Source organism: Gadus morhua, chromosome 12 (genome assembly GCF_902167405.1).
Source record: "Gadus morhua chromosome 12, gadMor3.0, whole genome shotgun sequence".
NCBI classification, from domain to species: Eukaryota; Metazoa; Chordata; class Actinopteri; order Gadiformes; family Gadidae; genus Gadus; species Gadus morhua.
In genome coordinates this window covers 30,698,279-30,720,627 of record NC_044059.1, presented here as the reverse complement: position 1 = coordinate 30,720,627, position 22,349 = coordinate 30,698,279, and the positions used below count along the sequence as shown (strand labels likewise).

At 48.5% G+C, this 22,349-nt stretch overlaps 3 protein-coding genes across 8 annotated transcripts in view; 1 reads left to right on the top strand and 2 right to left on the bottom strand.

The window, feature by feature from the left end:
• The window catches only part of csnk1g2b (casein kinase 1, gamma 2b), a 35,370-nt gene extending 19,311 nt beyond the window's left edge, over nt 1–16,059 (bottom strand). The window contains exons 1-4 of one of the 5 annotated variants that reach the window (XM_030373373.1): nt 15,675–16,057; nt 13,188–13,667; nt 12,757–13,154; nt 1,210–1,279 (exon numbers count right to left, since the gene is read on the bottom strand). In XM_030373373.1, the coding sequence (XP_030229233.1) occupies nt 1,210–1,279; nt 12,757–12,978 (292 nt within the window). In that variant the 5' untranslated portion in view covers nt 12,979–13,154; nt 13,188–13,667; nt 15,675–16,057. Of the gene's footprint in view, nt 1–1,209; nt 1,280–12,756; nt 13,668–15,674 lie in introns of all 5 variants that reach the window. The other 4 variants (XM_030373374.1, XM_030373375.1, XM_030373371.1 and 1 more) reach the window with 4 other exon arrangements.
• myo1f (myosin IF) overlaps nt 1–22,349 on the top strand; it is a 308,989-nt gene that overhangs the window by 215,115 nt on the left and 71,525 nt on the right.
• dmbx2 (diencephalon/mesencephalon homeobox 2) lies at nt 16,937–19,377 on the bottom strand. Of its 2 annotated transcripts, none has more exons than XM_030373379.1 (4): nt 18,621–19,377; nt 18,209–18,407; nt 17,731–17,906; nt 16,937–17,598 (listed from the first exon to the last, which is right to left on the bottom strand). In XM_030373379.1, exons 2-4 carry the CDS (start codon nt 18,366–18,368, stop codon nt 16,954–16,956), a joined length of 981 nt encoding a protein of 326 aa, XP_030229239.1. In that variant the 5' UTR covers nt 18,369–18,407; nt 18,621–19,377; the 3' UTR covers nt 16,937–16,953. The 2 variants fall into 2 exon arrangements, with proteins under 2 accessions (XP_030229239.1, XP_030229238.1); XM_030373378.1 differs by having other exon boundaries at nt 18,209–18,369; nt 18,621–19,376.

Below are 22,349 nucleotides of genomic sequence, written 5' to 3'. Positions count from 1 at the left end.
CAGAGACTGGAGGAGAGGCAGAGAGACTGGAGGAGAGGCAGAGAGAGGCAGAGAGTGGAGGAGAGGCAGAGAGAGGCAGAGAGACTGGAGGAGAGGCAGAATGAGGCAGAAAGAGGCACTCTGGCTGGGAAAGCGATCCAAGTAGATGTATGATAATGGCACTACTGCCAGCAGAAGGCCATTTATAAATGGCCCAGGACAGCCCTTATACCCTGGCCTCATATTAAAAGCCCTGGGTGGTTGCTCTGGCAAAGGGAGCCAGGAAAGGAGGCGGTGATTACCAAACACTACAAACACATACACACCCACATGGAGTACACAAACAAGTGACCGAATAGCTCCTCCTTTGGGGTGGGGGGTCGTGGAACACTAGTGGCTGCCCGCTTTGATCCTTTCCACTAAATAGATACCAGAATTACAATATCATCATAATACTTGTGCAGCAACATGACGAAGAAGAAAAACAATACCTACGACTAATAATAAATAATCACTGTTTCACATGAATCCAAATCATCAATATCTTTCAATGCTCTTACACAAGACATGCTGTACATACACTCATGTTGTACATTTTGATTTCATACCTTGGTATGAATATGAGTATATGAGTATCAACAGAACACAGTTGGTTCAATTTAATAAGATTTCATGCGCATTGCTTTAAGATTGAGAGGAGGTTAATCCCCCTCCAGAAATACAGAACAGAACTGTGAACAATATGTTCGACGACACCAGAGGTAATGAAATAGAACACCGGAATAATACAAAAACCCAATAAATGAGCTAATGATAAACAGCTTCTGTAGCTCTACGTCTGGTCTCATGAGGTACAGAGGTCAAACGTCTGGTCTCATGAGGTACAGGGGTCAAACGTCTGGTCTCATGAGGTACAGAGGTCAAAACTTACCCTCTGATGATCTAACCCCTCTTATGATCTAACCCCAACCCCTCTGATGATCTAACCCCACTGATGATCTAACCCTGACCCTCCAGAGCCCTGGGCTTCGGCGAGGCTGGTCGCTGCTGCCCAGAGTCTGTGCTGCAGAGTGTGGTCAGTGGGCGACTGTGGGGCCAAACAGGGGCTTCATAATATTCAGGCCTGAGAGCCAAATCAACAGAGGGTCAATCTCAGGGAGGCTACAGTTAATGTATGTGTTTAAGTATACTATGTGCATTTGCACATACAATGTGCGGATCATTTCTTACCTGAACTTCCCAACTGCTTGTAAAATCGATATTCCAAATGGAGTTGTGGCGCCCTGGACTTAATAGGTTCCTGTAGGAGGGGAGAGAAAAGGAGAGTGCATTAGAAACATAATACATGGTTGAGTCAGGCTCAGTTCATCTCCAGTGTTCTGACGAGGGCTGACCTAACTAAGGGCCAGCCCCCATGACTTCACTACGGCCCTTTGACTCATTGACAAAACCAAGAAGAGAAAGCTACCGATGCTAATTGAACAGAAGTCAATTTGTTTACCTGTTCGATTCCACAGGAATCAAATGCATAAATCATAATGAAATCTCATCATGGTTGACATCAGGACATCAGTTCTATCAAGAATAAACCATACCATCAATAGTCTACACTAACCCTAACCTGTTTCACAGTTCATATTAAATCAATCATTAAAATAAAGAAGCAAATGATCATATTGACAAATTTCTATGTTGGGGAACTGTACGTTAAGTTATTAAATCTTGTTTAAAACCTGACAAAGACTTTTTGGATCTGAGCTGAAGGATAAACATAGGCGCTAGATATAGGGCTATATGTAAGCGTCTGGCTGTAGTTTAGCAACTCAAATGTAATCGAATGACCTGGCGTTGGCAGAGATGTAGGACGTTTCTTTAATTTATGAGTCCAATGTATTTATTTTCTTAGTCTTCTTACAGGATTTGATCCAGCCAATGCTAAAGCCTGCTGCCCTCAAGTGCGGAGGTCTGCTCAATATTTAACCTGTGGCCCAGCTCATACATGATCAACTTTGCTTCCTATCGAAAGTCTGCAGAGACGGTTGATTATGGCAGGCTGATGTTTAATCGTGCGGCATGGAACAACGAGTCCTTGCTCAAAGGCCTCAGGTTGTTCAAGGTCAGCCTATCTGACAGGCTCCATAAGGCCATTAAAAATCCAAGGTGCATGGTCCTGGCTAGAGCATCAAAGAGTGCGCTACCGTTTAGTGGAAACACATTCAAAGCCTCGGGTCTGTCTGCTCACTTTAAACAGAATCCTCCCACTGACTCAACACATGAACAAGGTACTGGGGGGTCTGGAAACCAGCGAATGAAAGGAGAGCGTGAAGTGTCCCTGGTGCTCATGGCCGCTCTAAACAGGTCCACACAACAATAAGGGATATATGAGCCCGGGTTCAGCCTGCTCAGAGCCGTCTGGGAACAGAGAGGGGAGAGCGAGACAGCAGGACAGGGGCTAGAGGAGGAAGTCACATGACCAGGGTGCTGGCGTGATGCCAACGGCCTGCTGCGTGAACTAAAGCGCATGTCACGCAAGTCGGGCCACGCTGGGCAGGAGGGAGCGGAGGCTGGAGATATAAAGAATGAATCAAAACAGATGGTCTGAGCGCAAGCACCCTCTCAAACAGCTTACAGGGGAACACGGAGGCTTATGGCAGCTTTACGCATTTAGACTCACTCAACTTGCGGCTGACCAGGGCTAGAGATGCCTAAATGGCTGCGCTCCAAGAAGAAAGTGTGGGATGTTTCATCCTTCTGTAATACGTGGATTCATCAGGTAGTCAACTCGACATGTTGCTATGCCCACTATGCCTTACAAAATATGATTCCGTTATTTAGATATTACTTTATGGATAGACATTTTTTTTTAGAATTGATCCCATCTTTTTCAGCCCTTTACAAATAGCCTTGTCAGAGATCTGCGGGCATACCGTAATATCGCCAACATAGACCTATACACACATTAATCTGACGAACAGTAATATCGCCAACATAGACCTATACACACATTAATCTGACAAACAGTAATATCGCCAACATAGACCTATACACACATTAATCTGACGAACAGTAATATCGCCAACATAGACCTATACACACATTAATCTGACAAACAGTAATATCGCCAACATAGACCTATACACACATTAATCTGACAAACAGTAATATCGCCAACATAGACCTATACACACATTAATCTGACAAATAGTAATATCGCCAACATAGACCTATACACACATTAATCTGACAAACAGTAATATCGCCAACATAGACCTATACACACATTAATCTGACGAACAGTAATATCGCCAACATAGACCTATACACACATTAATCTGACAAACAGTAATATCGCCAACATAGACCTATACACACATTAATCTGACAAATAGTAATATCGCCAACATAGACCTATGCACACATTTATCTGACAAACAGTAATATCGCCAACATAGACCTATACACACATTAATCTGACAAACAGTAATATCGCCAACATAGACCTATACACACATTTATCTGACAAACAGTAATATCGCCAACATAGACCTATCCGTACATTAATCTGACAAACAGTAATATTGCAACATAGACCTATACACACATTTATCTGACAAGGCCTAAAAAATTTTTTTGTTTGGTTCCGGTTTCCGACCGACCCTGTCAATTTATGTGCGACCCAAATTATTTTATGAAAAAAAATATATATATTTTTTTTTTAATGTAATTACGTTTTGGTACAGCACCTCTATAATTACGTTTTGGTACAGCACCTCTTCATTCTGTACAAGGATGAGCGAATTTTCTCGTTTTTAAATGAAAACAACCTACCTATCATTCGCTGCCGCTGGAAAAAATAAAATAAAAAAATAAAATAAATTCCCTACCTACCCATGACCTGAACTGACAACCAACAGGAACCAAACTTTTTTTTTTTTTAGGCCCAAACAGTAATATCACCAACATAGACCTATACGTACACATTTATCTGACAAACAGTAATATCACCAACATAGACCTATACACACATTTATCTGACAAATTTCGCCTGAGAAGATTTTGCTGCATGTGATTTTGCCCTGTATTCTATACAGATCCCTTTCAAAAGCGTAATAGTATCCTTCACTGACACAAACAGGTTGAACAAGTGACCTAGCAAACAGGCTGCTTATTTGGTAATATACTCAAATCCAGACTCTTTCTTTCTTCTCTGGTGATCTGTCATCAGAATAGTGCTGTCATTGGAGTGCCCTTGAACAGCGCTAGTGCTGCAGTGCAACTTCACTCAAACTTTGCACAATGTCGAAACCAAATACTTATTTTTTACGATCAAAGCGGTGTTTCTTAAGTGGGTCGTGTTCCCAGAGCATGCACACCGACGACGCGTTTCAACTTCCAGCACTGCTCCTAACCTCCGAGATTCGATACATTAAACACAGAAACAGACCGTCTGCCCATGTGGGGACCTTCCTGCCGGCGACGCGTTATAACTTCCAGCACTGCTCCCAACCTCCGAGACTCAATACATTAAACACAGAAACAGACCGTCTGCCCATGTGGGGACCTTCCTGCCGGTGACGCGTTATGACTTCCAGCACTGCTCCTAACCTCCGAGACTCAATACATTAAACACAGAAACAGACCGTCTGCCCATGTGGGGACCTTCCTGCCGTGGACCCGGTTGACCTAGAGGCCGACTCTGACCAGGCTGGATCCAAAAGGCACAGACTTCCTCATAGGACCGGAGAATAAGACCTCATCTCCACATGATAAATGCCTGCGATCTGTAGCCCAGAATGTCATGCTTTGACACGTTCACACAGAAAAAACATAGTTTGAAAGATCACGTAATTTCAAAGGCTTTTCACAGACCCGTTGATTTGTTATTCTGTAGCTTGTCAATGCAAAACACTTCAAATCAAATGCTTTGTGGGGTCTTCTTTACAAAGGGGTTGGTTGCTGCAGCCTCATCCAGGCAGCCTGTGTACAGGTTGGTTTTATTCAAGCCTTAGTCTTTAGCAACTTTGGTCTATATTCACAAAATAACGTAATAAACTCTTACTGAAAACTAAATAAGGGCAACAAACTATTGCATTGCAACATAAACTGGGCAATAAAGACTAACGTTTAATGTTTCCAACTTGAATCAGAACCAAACAACCGGAACTGGGACTTTAACCACCATAGAGTCATAATAAACAAAGAGCATGTGTCATTGACTGTAAGGGAGACACAATGCCACTTTAACACCCCTCAATGACTACAAGGTCCACTCCCACACGTCAGGTACAAAGGGCCAGGGAGGGAGCGGCTCTGCGTCCCTGCCCGGTGACGGGTCCAGCTGACAGAAGAGCCTTCAGCTGCTGCTGCCCCGGGCCTCACTCCCAGCTGCTCCCCAACCAACAGCCCTTCATGTGGGAGGACCACCAGTGGCTCACAGGCTGGTCCTGGTGGCCAGCTTTGTGAAAAACCCACAAGCAAGATTAATTACATTATTTAAGGACCATTTTGGTTGGTGACATCAACCTATTGAGCTTCATAGATGAAGGCGACAACGTAAAAGGACACTTTGGAAGAGAAGCTACAGCTAACGCACACTAGTTGAGAAAAAGCCTTTAGACCGTACCATTCTGGGGAATAAACCAAAAAGGTCAGTACCAAGTATCCTTGATTAGTATTACTAAGAGCTTTTTAAGCTACTGGAAGCATTTATCATCATGTCACGCAGATTAGATGGTTGTTATTATATTTCAACCTGCCGTGAGCTTTACAGACCCCGGATACTGCCTGGGATTAACCATCTCTACAATGGGATGTTCTACGGGATGAAGCTCATCTATGGCCCGCCACAGCTCTGAGCCTCACATGTGGCACCACTCAACCTCAGATACAATAAACATCCACAAGAAAAGGTGATGGAGCGCCTGCCCCCAAACATGAGACTAAGAAGAAGAGGAGCAGAGTGGACTGAAGAGCTCAGGGCTGGAGGCGGGCAGAAGACGTTAATCAGTCCTCACCAATCATGGTCATTCATAATAGAAAACAATAAAGTGTCAGGGTCTAAAAGAGGATCTCCGACTGGCTGGGCTCTCCAGCATAGAGGAAAGGAAGCAGTTCATGGTTTTGACCCTTGACTTAAAGGCTGGAGCGCCAGGGACCAGTAGCGCTGGACTGGGTGGCAACGCCAGGGAAACAGACCTAGTATCGAGTATGTAGCTCAGAATAGGCCATGACATTTGCCTGCCTATTTGTGTGGTAAGGGGGGGCCATGCACTATGGTCTGTCGGAGTGCTTTCCTCTCTCAAGGGTTAGGGTTTAGGGCCTCTTTCTAACCAGAGGTGTGTGCTCTGAGGGTGGTGGTGGAGGGAGGTAGTGTGAGCGACAGATGGCCCGTGTCCAGCACCCTTCTCCTGTTTCAGTTCAGATATAGAGCACCCAGATGGAACCATCAGCTGCCCCCCCCCCTCCCCTGAAAAAGCTGATGCCATAGGCTGGGAAAGGATAGCACGGACACTTCCTGGAGTATCAAGTACAGAGGGCGTCCACACAGCTCTTTAGAAAAGGCCCTTGGTGCCACTGGAACTGCGGCCAGGGAAAGGCCTCATATAGAATTATAGTCTAAATAACTGCCAAATCATTTGTAACAAGTGGTATTGCTTTTATGGATTTGTGTCTATATGCGTTCAAAATGCACATTGTAGCCAGTAGTGGTGCCACTTGCTTTCACAGACACACTCAAATAGCTGTGACCAAATTCAACACCAATCATATATCCCTTGAATAGCCAAGATATTGCTCTTCCTTCTGGATGTATAGCCTAAACATTGGATTAAGATCAAACTTCTCAAAATACCTCGAAAATCGACTCAGAAAAGACAACAAACATGTCATCAAGGTCGGCACAATATCGCATAGCTAGAGCAGCTCTAAGTAGAAACACCAGTGTAGCATAGCTATAGAGCAGCTCTAAGTAGAAACACCAGTGTAGCATAGCTATAGAGCAGCTATAAGTAGAATCACCAGTGTCACCATGATTGTCTGACCTGAAGACTATGATGGTTGCCCTAAGCTGGTTTGCACAAGATGCTGTGGGTATTGAGAGTAACTCCTACAGACTCTCAGTGGCCAATAGGATGGTGTCTTACCATGAACCAGGAAGTACGCAGTCTTCAATGACATGTGTGCTGCTGGCCCACAGCCGGCGTCTAATAGTACATCATGTCTCATGTGCGATGTTGTCATTTACACCATGTAGTCAAAAGCAGAACACTGACCATGTTGATCTTGCTTATCCCTGCTCCCTACTCCTGCTATAGCTAGACTGGCTGAGCGATCAATAAATCATCAAAGGCACTGGATCACAGCATTAGCTTGTGCATATATTCAAATGATGCATCCGCTAGCTTTGATAATTATTGAATGTGGTTGAATTAGAAGGATCGGTCCTGCCATCGGCCCTCCCTAATCACTAGGTGGGCCTTGGAGGGGGGCACCAAGCCCCCCCTAGAGGGGCACTATAGAGGGGCACCGAGCCCCCCTTAGAGGGGCACCGAGCCCCCCCTAGAGGGGCACTATAGAGGGGCACCGAGCCCCCCCTAGAGGGGCACTATAGAGGGGCACCGCCCCACCCCTAGAGGGGCACCGAGCCCCCCCTAGAGGGGCACTATAGAGGGGCACCGCCCCACCCCTAGAGGGGCACCGAGCCCCCCCTAGAGGGGCACTATAGAGGGGCACCGACCCACCGCTAGAAGGGCACTGAGCCCCCCCTAGAGGGGCACTATAGAGGGGCACCGGCACCGCCCCACCCCTAGAGGGGCACCTAGCCCCCCCTAGAGGGGCACCGAGCCCCCCCTAGAGGGGCACTATAGAGGGGCACCGAGCCCCCCCTAGAGGGGCACTATAGAGGGGCACCGCCCCACCCCTAGAGGGGCACCGAGCCCCCCCTAGAGGGGCACTATAGAGGGGCACCGAGCCCCCCCTAGAGGGGCACTATAGAAGGGCACCGCCCAACCCCTAGAGGGGCACCGAGCCCCCCATAGAGGGGCACTATAGAGGGGCACCGCCCCACCCCTAGAGGGGCACCGAGCCCCCCCTAGAGGGACACTATAGAGGGGTACCGACCCACCGCTAGAGGGGCACTGAGCCCCCCCTAACGGGGCACCGACACACCGCCAGAGGGGCACCGACCCACCCCTAGAGATCCATGCCCTCACACTTGTCAGCGGACCGGCCTTGCTGCAGGGAGACGGGCTGCAGGCTGCTGAGCTCGCGTGCAACAAGAGCCGCCTTTCATGCTTTAAGGGAGAGGAAGAGAGGCAGGATATACCAACTCAGATTTCCTGCAGTCAGACGCTCATACAAGTGACCACAGCGTGAGAGGTAGCGCTCTGTAGCTCTGCCTCGCTCTCCTATCAGCAGTCTGCTGGATTATAAGGTTTCATTAGCACATGGGGGGGGTCCAACTTTAATGACATCTATAAAGTGTTTAAAGAGGACCTATTATACTACTTTTCTGGTCTTAATTACTTATTAATGACTCCAATAGCGCAACCTGACACGAATCACAGCACAAAAAACGATGTAGATTTTCGGGAAACTCTTCCTCTTATCTGGGCGCTTTCAGCCTTCTCTGTCAACGCTCCGTTTCGTCCTTCTCCGCCCCCTCACCCCCCTCCTGCCAACCCAACTCTGTTGTGATTGGTTAACTTCCTTGTAGCGCGCCCCCGGGCAGATTTGACCAGGCATATGGGGGCGTGGCAGGAGTGCCTCGACGTAGATGATTTCCCGGAAATGTGAAGTGAATCGCAAACGTTGTCCGAGTGTCAGACTGTCAGCAGGGAATACATCGAAATGCATGTACGTCATTATTTGACACTTTAGTGTGGTTAAACATGACTATCAATCATTATAACAACGTTTATAAGGCATAAAAGTCGAAAAAGCATAATAGGTCCCCTTTAAGGCCAACACACACACTTCTCTCTGCATTAAAGTGGCTGCCCCTCAATATATAATATAACCATGCATAGATTTGTCAATTGTAATAAACTCAGTTGTGAGCCTCGATGTCCTTTCACCCCTCCCCAGCTCTTCCCAGCTGACAGGGGCAGGTTGCATGGTTCAAGATCCTGCACTGCTCACTCATCCCTATAGCTACTGGCCAACACCGGCGCCACAGCAACAGGCCAGACCCACAGCTTGGTCATCACTTCATAGAGCTTCACAGCCAACCCCCCCCCCCCCACCTCGCTCCTCCAATGAATGACTTCAGTACTCCTTATGACAGGAGGCCACAAAGCTAGAGCCATTGTAACGCCTCTTATCTTCTAGGGTGGATTGGTGGGAACGACGAAAGGAAATGGATTTGTTGAAGTCGCAGAGCACAAAATATCCATTGGATAGGAGTGGCTATGTATGGTTGTGTATGGTTGTGTGTGAGGGGTGTCATCTCCTCACCTAAAGCAAACACTATGACGAGGTCAAGGAGGACTGGATGGCCTTGGTAAACACTAAGAGCAGCTGCTGGGCTGTGATCAGCGGGGGCCGTAACTTTAATGTAGACATGTTTAACGGGAGGGATTATGGCACATATGAGGGATGGCATTGTCATTTTCTTGTTTAACTTAACTGTTTTTGAGATAATGGATAGAGTACATGCGCGGGTGAGTAATTATGTGTATGTGTTGAGGGCCAGAATGAGGGAGGTGTGTGAGCCAGCGGGGGGCGTTCAGAGACACTGGGATCTCCCCGAGACCAGAGCCTACAGTCCTGCGAGAGCCTCCATCACACAGGCGTCTGTCAGGGCAGAGAACGCGCCCAGCTGAAGCAAAGACTGAACTACTGTGTGTCAACCGAGCTGCTGACAAAGAAGACCTTTCAGAGCTCCGCCGCTCCCTTCCTCCTCCCTCCTGCGTGCTTCCAGATGCCGTAATGAAGGCTGAGGCCTCCTCTACATCGGCTTGCTCACCGCCTCATGCTGGCGGAGGCTGACACGGCTAGTGACCTTTGTCCCGCTCCGGCGGCGCTGGGCGTCATGCTAACGACAAATAGGCCCAAAGACACCCAGCATAGCAGCCTTAACACACCACTAAACCCTAAGATTAAGATGTTATTACAATGCCACAACTACAACTACATTCATTATTACATAATAATAAATGAAATTTATATAGCGCTTAATATGGTACTCTAAGACATACAAGGCCATCAAACAATTTCTACCCAATATATATACTCATCCATTTAATTGGCTAGGCAGAGGAATGTGAACAACTGAACTGCCACTGTTTGATAACCGGTTGTTCGTCAGCCCTAACCGTGTTTGTTAACCGGTTGTTCGTCAGCTATGTAAACACAGCCTTACAGATTTTTTACTAGCAGGGGAGTGCCTTTGATAAATTGGTTACAATTATTACCCAATGTACTCCGTAGAAGAAAATATGTGGGCTGGTTTGACAGCTCAAAAGGGATACGCCCAGATATCTGTCATTGGCCAACATTTGGTTAATTGTTAAATTCCTAATTCCTAATTGTGCTCCCAGAAGGGGAGATGAAGTCGTCTGCATCTGGTTAAACACAGATCTCTCAGCAGATCCCTTCAACTAGAAGGACCAGCAATCCAAACAGGTAGTTCAGCCTGGTGACTAACCCTTCACCCTGTGAGCCGTTACTGTTGGATCGCAAGGCAAACAAGTGTGGGTGAGGACGTGATGCAGGCTTCAGGCATGCACACAACTGGTGTTCCCAGATCAGCAGGCTTTAGCTTGGTCTTAGGCCGAGAACAAAGTGCTCACGAAACCGTCTCTATGACAGAGCGTTGGACATACCGTCAACTGATTCAGTAAAACTGAGGAGAGCAACATGATCTGTCCCAATCATCAGATTTCTGAAGGGCGTCAGTACTTTGGAGAAGGCTGGAGCCCACAGTGATTATTAACAAGCGTTCATTCACAACACTCAAGCTTGGCCCTCTGGGACACAAGAGCCATGAGGCAATGTTATGGTTCTTATGCCAGAGATAGCTGGACATCATGGGGACCGAAATACACCAACAGAGGGGCGCTGCACAGTAGGGAAGAGGTGTATATGGGGGGCCCTAGCACAACTAAGGATTTACATTTCTAAGCAGAACAGAACTGCAATTAGATCCCTGGGCTAAACTGCTGAGTGGTGGTTACCAAAGCCTTCAATGGGTGACCGTTTAGCGATAATGACCTCCCTGGGCAAATTTAAGTATAATCATACACAGACCATGGTGGCTGTGGAAGCCATGACGGCCCTTCTGCTCTATGCTGCTGGGCGCCGCTGGCTACTGCATGATCACTGAACTGGGCCCAGCCTGGATCAGAGGTGTGGTCACAGAAGGAAGAAAACTGGAAAGCTGATGGGCAAGTTTAGCTTGGATGCTGCTTCAAAATGTCTCCAAAGCTTTTGCAGGCTGGCACGATCTCATTGAACACACAACATTTACAACCGAATACTGTAGTCACTCAAATATAATGGGAAGTAGAATAAAGGTCCCTATCCAGGTCATCTATAAATGTAAAAAAAAAAAACATATGCATGTGCATATTAGTCTCTAAAATGGCTCTTGTAGCTGGTAGAAAAAATGATTTATATTGCTTCAAACACCTTATCATGTAAAACTAGGCTAATGATATAACTGAAATGACCCTCAACCCCAGCTAGATTGTGTTCTCCTTCATTGATAAATACAAGCGCTCAGTTGAGTGAGGGGATCATATCTGCTAGGACTGAAGGGGTGTGTGGGAGAGGGTTAGGGTTAACCTTAACCCTCGGACTGAAGGGGTGTGTGGGAGAGGGTTAGGGTTAACCTTAACCCTCGGACTGAAGGGGTGTGTGCGAGAGAGTTAGGGTTAACCTTAACCCTCGGAGAGAAGGGGTGTGTGGGAGAGGCAGGAGTTTCTGAATAACTCCTGTCTGCCTCCTGAGGTCAGAGTCTTCTGAAAAAATTAAACTCTGAGTTATTTTCATTACTTGCTGCAGGAAATGACAGCTGACAAAAAAAGATGAAGGAAATGACAGCTGAGAAAAAAGATGAAGGAAATGACAGCTGACCAAAAAAGATGAAGGAAATGACAGCTGACCATAAAGACGAATTAAAGCTATAAGACTTTTTTGCGATGTTGTTGGGAGATGTGGACCGATTTAGAAAGATATTTGATATAGTGGTAGACCCCCCAGCTGGGGCCAATGACCCCTCATGCAGCAGGTCCCTTACCAGTTTGGTGGCCATGTATTCGTTGGTGTAGTGGTGGACCCCCCAGGGACAGCGTGTGACCCTCATGGTTCCCTTACCAGTTTGGTGGCCTTGTATTCGTTGGTGTAGTGGTGGACCCCCCAGGGACAGCGTGTGACCCTCATGGTTCCCTTACCAGTTTGGTGGCCATGTATTCGTTAGTGTAGTGGTGGACCCCCCAGGGACAGCGTGTGACCCTCATGGTTCCCTTACCAGTTTGGTGGCCATGTATTCGTTGGTGTAGTGGTGGACCCCCCAGGGACAGCGTGTGACCCTCATGGTTCTCTTACCAGTTTGGTGGCCATGTATTCGTTAGTGTAGTGGTGGAACCCCCAGGGACAGCGTGTGACCCTCATGGTTCCCTTACCAGTTTGGTGGCCATGTATTCGTTGGTGTAGTGGTGGACCCCCCAGGGACAGCGTGTGACCCTCATGGTTCTCTTACCAGTTTGGTGGCCATGTATTCGTTAGTGTAGTGGTGGACCCCCCAGGGACAGCGTGTGACCCTCATGGTTCCCTTACCAGTTTGATGGCCACGTACTCGTTGGTGTACAGGTTCTTCCCGAGCCGCAGCTCTCCGAAATTTCCACAGCCAATCTTTTTCCCCACGCGGAAATTGGGCCCGACCATCAGAACCCCGGAGCTGGTCCCAGAGCCCCGGCCCCCGGACCGGCTGCCCGCCGCCTTAGACATCGTCCTCCCTTCCTCTGTCTCACCCTTGCCACCCCTCTTGTCAAAATCCATAAGCTTGTGATACCCTGGCCTCTCCACGATTATTCTCCGGCCATGCGACCGCAGGAACTCCAAAACCACGACCCAGGGGCGCTCTAGGGAGAGGGGGGCCGCGACCACACAGGTCAGAGCAGGGCTGCTGCTGTGCAGATGTACACCGGATCCCTAGCCCCTCCTCTGGGCTGGACCTGCAGCTGAAGACCCCCTCCTCTGGGCTGGACCTGCAGCTGAAGACCCCCTCCTCTGGGCTGGACCTGCAGCTGAAGACCCCCTCCTCTGGGCTGGACCTGCAGCTGAAGACCCCCGTGTCCGCAAACAGCTGACAGACTTATTTCCTTCTTCTTCTGCTTGTTGTCGTGGCTGCAGCTTCTGATGTCGCTGCCCTCGTTCACCAGAGACGAGTTCCTTTCGGTTTCCGTTTCCAGCTCCGCACTAGAGCTGCAGGTCCTGCCTGAAGTGGGCAGGTAGTGCTAAGATGTGCCCACGCACACAGAACCGCTCATAGACAATCACTTGGACTCCCAGCTACTGCGTCCACCAGGCTGCTTGGCAACAGTCCCCACAGCGCCTTCATTCCTCTGGTCAGTGTTGGGCCAGACGCCAGCCGGCCACCATGCTGCAGGCCCCGTCCTGGGGGGGGGGGGGGGGAGCAGCAGAGGTCAGGGGTCGGATGGGGTCCGTCTTCACTTTCAGCCCGATGTCTGGAAAACAAACAGAAATAAATTAAACCTATTGGGCACACAATGAAAGGACTACAAAGAGCCTGTCTGTTATCTCAGGGATGTCAGACAGGCATCCCTGAGGGGATGTCAGGGATCGCCCGTAGGGAAGAACACGTTGAACAAAAAAACAACAAAAAACAAAATGTTTGTAACCATAATCAAAAGTTATAATAAATGTATTGGTGTTGGAATCGTGAACGATAAACCTCTATTCAAGATCAAATAGTTTCTACAGAAGCATTTCCATACTAGAATTGAAATAGGATCTTACCCTCTGACAAGCGCAAGCAAATTCAATAAACCGATCAATACCAGTGGAAATATTCCACAGTACACTTCCATCATGAGTAAAAGGACCATAACCCTAATATCATTAAAAAGTAGGTTTTCAATGACCCCTCAAAAACCATTAATTGAGGAGAGCAACACCTTAGACATAAACTAATCCCGGACCGCTTTGACAGACAAGGCAAAATAAAGAGACAATATCTGGATCAACTTGCCATTTCCCCTTGAGAAAAAATGCTTCATGATTCACGTGTGAGCTTGTGTACGTGTGTACATGTGTGTATGTGCGTTTGATGAGGTCAATCATTACTTTGCAGAGTTGTGTAGTCACACGTCTTAACTGTCAAAGAGGAAGTAACTGAACATTTCTACTCAAAGCACAACACTTTGTTGTAAAAGCCACAGACGCTTCCTTCACGTCTTATTAAAATGGAAATGAATAACAAAAGCTGATCTTTTAAATGTGAATGGGAGAAACAGTATACATTATGCTCATTAACTAGTCATACCGTTGATACCCATCGATAGTATTACTTAATTTGATTAGCTATTTCGGTCCGTATTTGTTGTATCCAACTTTAGTAACGATGGCATAACGTTGAATAATATTTTGTAGATATTATTCATATTAGGGAATATTATGAATTAATAAAACGTATTTCACACCAACTAATAAACATAATATATTAAATGTCAAACACTTGTGCAACTCATTAAAAAAGTATTGTATTAAATCATACCAGTAACACGAGTTAACAAACATAATTATCTGCTACTAGCTGTCGGTAGCTCGACCCGGTTACCTGCCCAGAAACCCGGTTACCTGCTGGTAGTGGCGCTTTCCACCCAGACAATCCTTATGCTAGCGTTGTCGACATGGGGCTGAGATGTGTCCCTGATACACATTGTCCTAAACTGAGCTCTAGTCCTAAACTGAGCTCCAGACCAACCAGCTGATTGACCTCCCTAATTGACAGATGGAGCTAACAGGAGCGTCGGTTCATTCATTGGACCTCCTCGGACCCTCTTCAGTCAACACCCCCAGTAAAGACCACCTCGGTAACAGCGAACACCTCCCCTACCGCCCGGGGACACCAGAGAACACCTCCCCTACCGCCCGGGGACACCAGAGTACACCTCCCCTACCGCCCGGGGACACCAGCTCTCCCCTACCGCCCGGGACACCAGAGAACACCTCCCCTACCGCCCGGGGACACCAGCTCTCCCCTACCTCCCGGGGACACCAGCTCTCCCCTATCGCCCGGGGACACCAGCTCTCCCCTACCGCCCAGGGACACCAGCTCTCCCCTACCGCCCGGGGACAGCAGAGAACACCTCCCCTACCGCCCGGGGACACCAGCTCTCCCCTACCGCCCGGAACACCAGAGAACACCTCCCCTACCGCCCGGGACACCAGAGAACACCTCCCTACCGACCGAAGACATAGCTCACTGAAGGGTCGGCCTAGCGGCCCGGTGTCATTAGCTTGACTTTAGCCACCAGCCGAGCTAACTTCAGCCAGCGGAACAAGTTGGAACAGGACCGAACATGAACCCTTCAGATCGGTTAAGATCCGCGGACCCTAGCACCCAGCCCGGCATCCGCCACGGACATTATGATTAATGTTAATACCAACATTATGATTAATATTAATATTAACACCTCTAACAGGAACACAGTCCACAACACGGTCACTACCTGGTGGAGGGCTCGGTGTTCGAACAGCGCTGCCGGGCGACTCCTTAATCCTCCGCGACTGAGCCGACCGTACACTTAGCTTAGCTTGTAGCTTAGCTGTTAGCTCTGTTAGCGTCAGATTAGCTACCGTTCGTTAGCAACGGCGGTAATAGAAGGCGCGACGGAACCTTCAGATGGATACGGATATCCGCGTTTACAGCGACAGATATTATAGATTACCTTTTTATGTTAATTATCGATATGAAGTCGAAATTATCGTTCCTCCATTGGCCGAATAATTATTTTAAAGATTTCTTCCGATCGCTGTGGTTCTGCTGTTGTCACTTTAAGCCTCCCTGCCGACAGCAGCCCAGCAGCTCAGCGTCACCAGAGTCCCGCACCGCGTCACCAGAGTCCCGCACCGCCCCGCGCTGCCGCCCAGCACCGCGTCAACAAGAGCCCGCACTCGAGACCCACACCGCCCAGCGATGACCAACCACCGCAGCTGGATGGTGGCCAACCGCTGGTTCTCTAATACGCCATCACGATGGCATATATAGGCTATTTCTTTCTGAGTTTAACAATCACCTAATGTATTAACCTTGATCTGAACCAACCTGAATAATAGTTAATAAAGTCCTAATTTATTGGCCCGCGGGTATTGTTTGGGGTTCTACATATAAATCTGTTTCATTAAAATTACCCACGGTAAAAAACTATGGCCAGTTGGAATGTCCTATTTAACGATGGTAAACACTCTTGTAACACTTCATAATTTTTTTAATGAGGTTAACCTAAATAACACAGGCAATATAAAATAAACCTAACGCAAATAAATAGAGGTTTATGGAATAACGTGGCAAAACAAATCTTAACCGTTTAAGAGCACTTCCTGTTCTACAGCAGCTGCTGACTGGTGAATTTGCAGCCGTTTAGTTAAACTATATTTGAAGTAGGTCGACCGTTGTTTGTAGTTTACGTTATTATGGTTCATTGCTTTATTAAATCAGGCTGAACACATAACAGGTAAAAGCAATAAATAAGTCATTAATTTGCCTGCAGACATTTTAAAGAATTTATCAAGGAAAGGCTCAACGGAAAAAATGTCAATAGTAATTCCACAGCATGGAGTCCATCTTTCTGTGTGTGTGTGTGTGTGTGTGTGTGTGTGTGTGTGTGTGTGTGTGTGTGTGTGTGTGTGTGTGTGTGTGTGTGTGTGTGTGTGTGTGTGCGTGTGTGTGTGTGTGTGTGTGTGTGTGTGCGTGCACGCGTGTGTGTTTCTGTGTGTGTGGGGGGGGGGCTACAGCCCAAGGTGAGGGGCAGCTGTACTGGAACAACCGGTGTGGAAGGCCAGGCTACAGTTTTTGCTGACCGTCGACGATGGGACCCCCAGGCCGGCCGTGCCGTGCTGGTGCATGATGGGCCAGAAGGGGGGGGCGAGGGGGATCTCCACGGACAGCACCCCCACAGCGGGGAGGCCGGAGTGGGCCAGCCTGTACCCTCCAGCGGCCACAAGGGGGAGCTGTGGAGGGGAGCGCGCTGGGGCCCTGGACACGAGGGAGTCTGTGTGTGGCGAGCGAACGGCGAAGTCTCTCAGCTCCGCTAGAGTTGGAGCAGCGTGGGCGGCGTTGGTCCAGGCCCCTCCTCGCTGGGCCCCTCCTCGCTGGGCCCCTCCTCGCTGGGCCCCTTCTCGCTGGGCCCCCTCTCGCTGGGCCCCTCCTCGCTGGGCCCCTTCTCGCTGGGCCCCCTCTCGCTGGGCCCCCTCTCGCTGGGCCCCTCCTCGCTGGGCCCCTCCTCGCTGGGCCCCTCCTCGCTGGGCCCCTCCTCGCTGGGCCCCTCCTCGCAGGGCGTCATAAGGCAGAGCTGCCTCGGCGCTGGGCCCTCTGGAAGGTGGGGCGGCCCTCTGTCCTTTGCGAAGCTTGGCCCTTCGGTTCTTAAACCACACCTGGGGAGGGATGGAGGGAGCACTGCGTCAGCGTTCGGGGAGCCGTACTGTGTGCATCTTTCTGATGAGTACAATAATGTTTGCAGTTTCAAGCAGCTCCGTGTTATCTCAGAGACGAGGACACCTGCTGACCTGGATGCGGGCCTCAGGTAAGTTGACACACATGGCCAGCCTCTCTCGCATGCCCACGTCGGGGTACTGGCTCTGCTGGAAGCCCGTCTCCAGGGCCTGCAGCTGGGACGCGCTGAAGGCCGTCCGGCTGCGGCGCTGCTTCTGCTGGTTGCCATAGCGAGCCTCCAGGATGAGCTCTAGAGACACACAAGGGTTCACTGACGGACCTGGGCACTGATCTAATGGGGAGCTTAACAGCAAGGCCAAGCATTCTATTGTATTCAAATGGAAACACACTGGTCAAACATAATGCCCCACAGGTTTTGTGCCTGGTATTTTCTAATTATAATATTTATTGAGAAACTATTGATCGGAGTTGGTGTGCAGTTAATCCCAAACTGTAGCAGAACCGTAAGTCCTCCTGCACTTTACATTATTTAGAATTACAATGCCATTATTATAATTATAACACTGAAGAAAACATTTAGATAAAACACACCTGCCAGCCTCTCTGCAACAGAAAGTGTGTTGGCTGTAGGACTGGGGTAAACACAGAACTGTTCTGCCATCTGCTGGTGTAGATCAAAGCCCATGGGGGCAAGGCTGTGCAGGAGTCCGCTGGCTCTGCTCGAAGGCCCGCAGAAACTCAAAGAGTCCATCCTGAAGAGAAAGAGGATGATCGTAGGAGGACAGAGGCCCTTTAGTATCAATCAATTGTCCCAGAGAAGACATTTGGAAAGAGAAAGGGAGAAGGAAAATTGTAATGCATGCAGAAGATCAACAGAAAATATATCTTTAGTTTGAACTGAACAGCTCATGTTACAGATAAGTAACATTATTATAAATGCCAATACTTCTACTACTACTACTACTACCACTACCAATACTACTATGGGCCTCATGTTGCCTACCTGAGCTCCGAGAAGAGGCGAAGGATCTTCTTCAGTTTGAGGTCCTCCGGTGAAATAGTCCGAAACAGTAGAAAACAGGGTTAGGGTTAGCCTTATCCTGGTGGGTTAGGGTTAGGGTTAGGCCTTGTCCTGGTGGGATAGGGTTGGGGTTAGCCTTATCCTGGTGGGTTAGGGTTAGCCTTATCCTTGTGGGTTAGGGATAGCTTTATCCTGATGGGTTAGGGTTATGTCTTCTCCTGGTGGGCCGACCAGCTACCTTGTCGTGTGTAAACTACTTCTCCGAAACCACAGACTATTTAAGAAGCATTTCTCCGTCTCTCCTTAGCCATCAGCCAATAGGAAGGCAGGGATTAAGCAGGATTAGGCGAGATGAGGGAAACCGAGGGGGCGCGGGGGCTCAAGTTTGGAAACTATTGAACTTGGTGGATTCAGGCCGAGGATTCCCCATAAGCGACCGTTTCATTCCCTGCCGTTAAAACAATTGCAACAATGTGGTCGGCTAATCTCTGAGGCAGCACAGATTAAAATATCAGCCTTTGATTGTCCCCTGGACTTCTCACCCCCTTTTCTCCTCCTCTCAATCTACGCTCTCCTTGTGTAATGGACAACATATTTTGTCCATTAACTAGACATTTTCTATTGCATCAAAATAATAACATTAATAGTATAGATATTAATAATTACATTCATCAAATTAAAAAAATATCTAATCTGTGTAGAAAGGAAAATGATGAATGAAACATTGAAACTCCTTACCATTATAAGGCTACACACACACACACACACACACACACACACACACACACACACACACACACACACACACACACACACACACACACACACACACACACACACACACACACACACACACACACCTAATAACTCCAACAATCAGGACATTTAAGGAAGTTAATTCCTTAAAGGTCTGAGTTTGTGTCCAGTGTAGAAACCCTCAACCGTCCAATGACAGATTATGTTTCTCATGGGTATCGGCTCTAGTTAAGGAATGTTTTTAGGTAACACAAGCATAGAGACAAATACTGTTACCTTCAGGCTGTGACTGTTTTAATTGGAAACTGTAAAGGGATCATCTTGTGACATACATGCAGGTGTGCCAAATCAAATTAGAAAATTGCAAATAACGAGTATATAGTATTAGTGCTCTTTGTTTTTGTCACCTCGTGAAACATTAGCAAAAAGCACAGCGCAGATAGACAGCTAAAGAGCAGAAGAGGGAAGTAGAATAAATACGTTCTTCTCCTGTGGGCTCCAACAGGAATGGAGGGGATCCCTCACTAACATAATCAGCCGCTCAAACCTCTCAAAAATGTGAGATGTTTGTGTTCCGTGCGCTTTTCCCTCCTCTTTCTCCCTGTTCGTGGCTGTCAAGCTGTATTAGTGTCTGATAGAAATAAGTCATTTAGAAGAGGCTTGGCGGGACCGCCCCTCAGCCACACTCAAAGCTCCAGAATCAGGTCCCAGAGGCCTTTGTCTCAGGGGCTCGCAGGATTAGGGGAGATTTACTGCAAAGAGGAGAAAAAAGTAGTTATTTCATGGCACTTTCATGATGAAACCTGGCCAAAGCTGTGTTGGCTGGGGGGATTATAAGCACACAAAGAGTGTGGTTGTGTGCACCCCCCATCCATCCCCCCTCCCATAGCCAGAACCCAGAGCTCCATCCCTGCTACACCCCCCTTCTAACTACGCACTTCACCATGATCTCGCTCTACCCTTCCTCTGGCCGCGGTGGGGCCCTCACCCGCGGCCAGAGGAAGGGTAGAGCCTCACCAACCTCCAGTCCTGACTGCTCTACCTGGAGCCCCAGCCCAACCCTCCACCAGGTCAGAAGAGGACGGACCCACCGACCCGTCTTGCACTACCATATTTAAACGGTCAGAATATTAGGTTGAGCTGTTTATATAAAAAACGGTAATAATGGGAATCCTCTAAGTGAGGTGGTGAATGAGAAGTGGCTTGGCAGTACGTGCCGTATCGTTTAAAGGAGCTTACTGGAGTTATCCTCCTCTTAGAAGATCCACTTACACATGCATGGATTATGGCAAAACCAAAACAAAGCCCACAGAGCTAAAGCACTCACATCGCAGAAGGCGTTCTGGTAAGCCTGGAGGATACCAGGAAGGTTTAATAAATACTGTCAAATAAAACGGAAATACCCTCACAGACTCTGGAAATACGAAGAGCAAAAGGTGAAGGATCGCACTAGAAACAATCGCTAATCCCGCATGATGCTAAGTTATTCTTGTCCAATAAAGTTTGGACAGTTGCACTAGCTATGTTAGACTATACCGTAGAGACTGGTTTCGTAACAGGATGTTTGTAGAAAGAATTGGTAGGGAAATAATAAATACAATGTGTCTTTCAGCAGGACATCAAAGAACATGTTTTTCTATTATGTCAGGTGTCAGACAACCAATTATAATATAACATATATTCCGATACTATAGCCAAGTAAGTATAGCACAATACAAACAGAGCAGAGAGAGGGGCAGCATGAGGAGAGACTCTGTCCAACAGATGCTCGAGTTAAACAGCAGAAGCTCCCCTAACTCCCGGGTCTCGCTTTAACGACTAATCAATAGTGGAGATCTGTATTGACAGGGGCCTGTCAGGAGGGCTGCTTTGTCGTTGTCAGTTATCTTTGGGGCGAGAGCCTCTGGGAGGGGGGGTTCGCCTAGACTCCAGCGGATCGATGGGGGCGGCTGGCTGACCCTAGAGGAGCAGCGAGGGGCTTTAACCTGTTGGGGGGGGGGGGGTCCAACGGGGCCGACTGGCCTTTGACCTGTCGTGACGGGGGGGCGCACGGCGGGTCAGCGGTCTCTTAAGACCCTGCAAGTGCGGGGATCCCGCTTGCAGCCCTGACACCCGCTGTGACCCTCTGGGCTGACATGGACCCATGAGCCAACACCAACACCCACTCACAAACCTTTGGGCATCCTCTGTGCTGTCCTGTTAACCCACTATCTAACACTTCAACACCCCCTCGTCCCAAAGAACAGTGATCCAAGCCAACCCGGCCCCCAGAATCACACTGAGAGCTGCTGACTGGAAGTCTACTCAAGAATGTATTAGGGCGCACTCACACTAGGCAAGTTTGCCTGTTCCGTGCTGCAGGAAGATTCAGCACGATTCCCCCCCTCCCCACACCCCCCGCTGGCCCGTGGTCACACTGCTCCCAAAGGCTGTGGCCTGGGCACGATTGCTTCTTCATACACACGTCATCACGGCGTAATACGATTAATGCGTCATCCCCAAGCGTGGTGTCCAGCTGCGACAGAATGCTGTCGTCGGCCCAAATTTCAAGTAAACCCTCGACTTCACTATCGCACCAACGTAAACCCACTCGTAAACCGCTATCCGCCATTATTTAAAATAATTGCTGTGGGGAAGAATGGCATGGACCTACCTATAAAGAAAGAAGGGTCGCGCAAGGACTACGTCATCCAGCTCACGTTGCGTATCCGCGTGTCATCTCATTAGCATCTGTACTTAGGCCACGGCACACCTCTCCCAAGAGTGCCCTGGCCAAGGGGCTGTTCCGGGCTGGAATACGGATGGCATGGTCACACTAGCCAAACGTTCTAGACTTAAGTATGCAAATGAGCTCCGGCACGGGGCCGCGGCCCAGGTGTGAGTGGCCCCTTAGTCTAGGGTTAGGGTTAGGGTTACCCCTAACCCTAGTGTGAGGGGCCCCTTAGTCTGACCAGC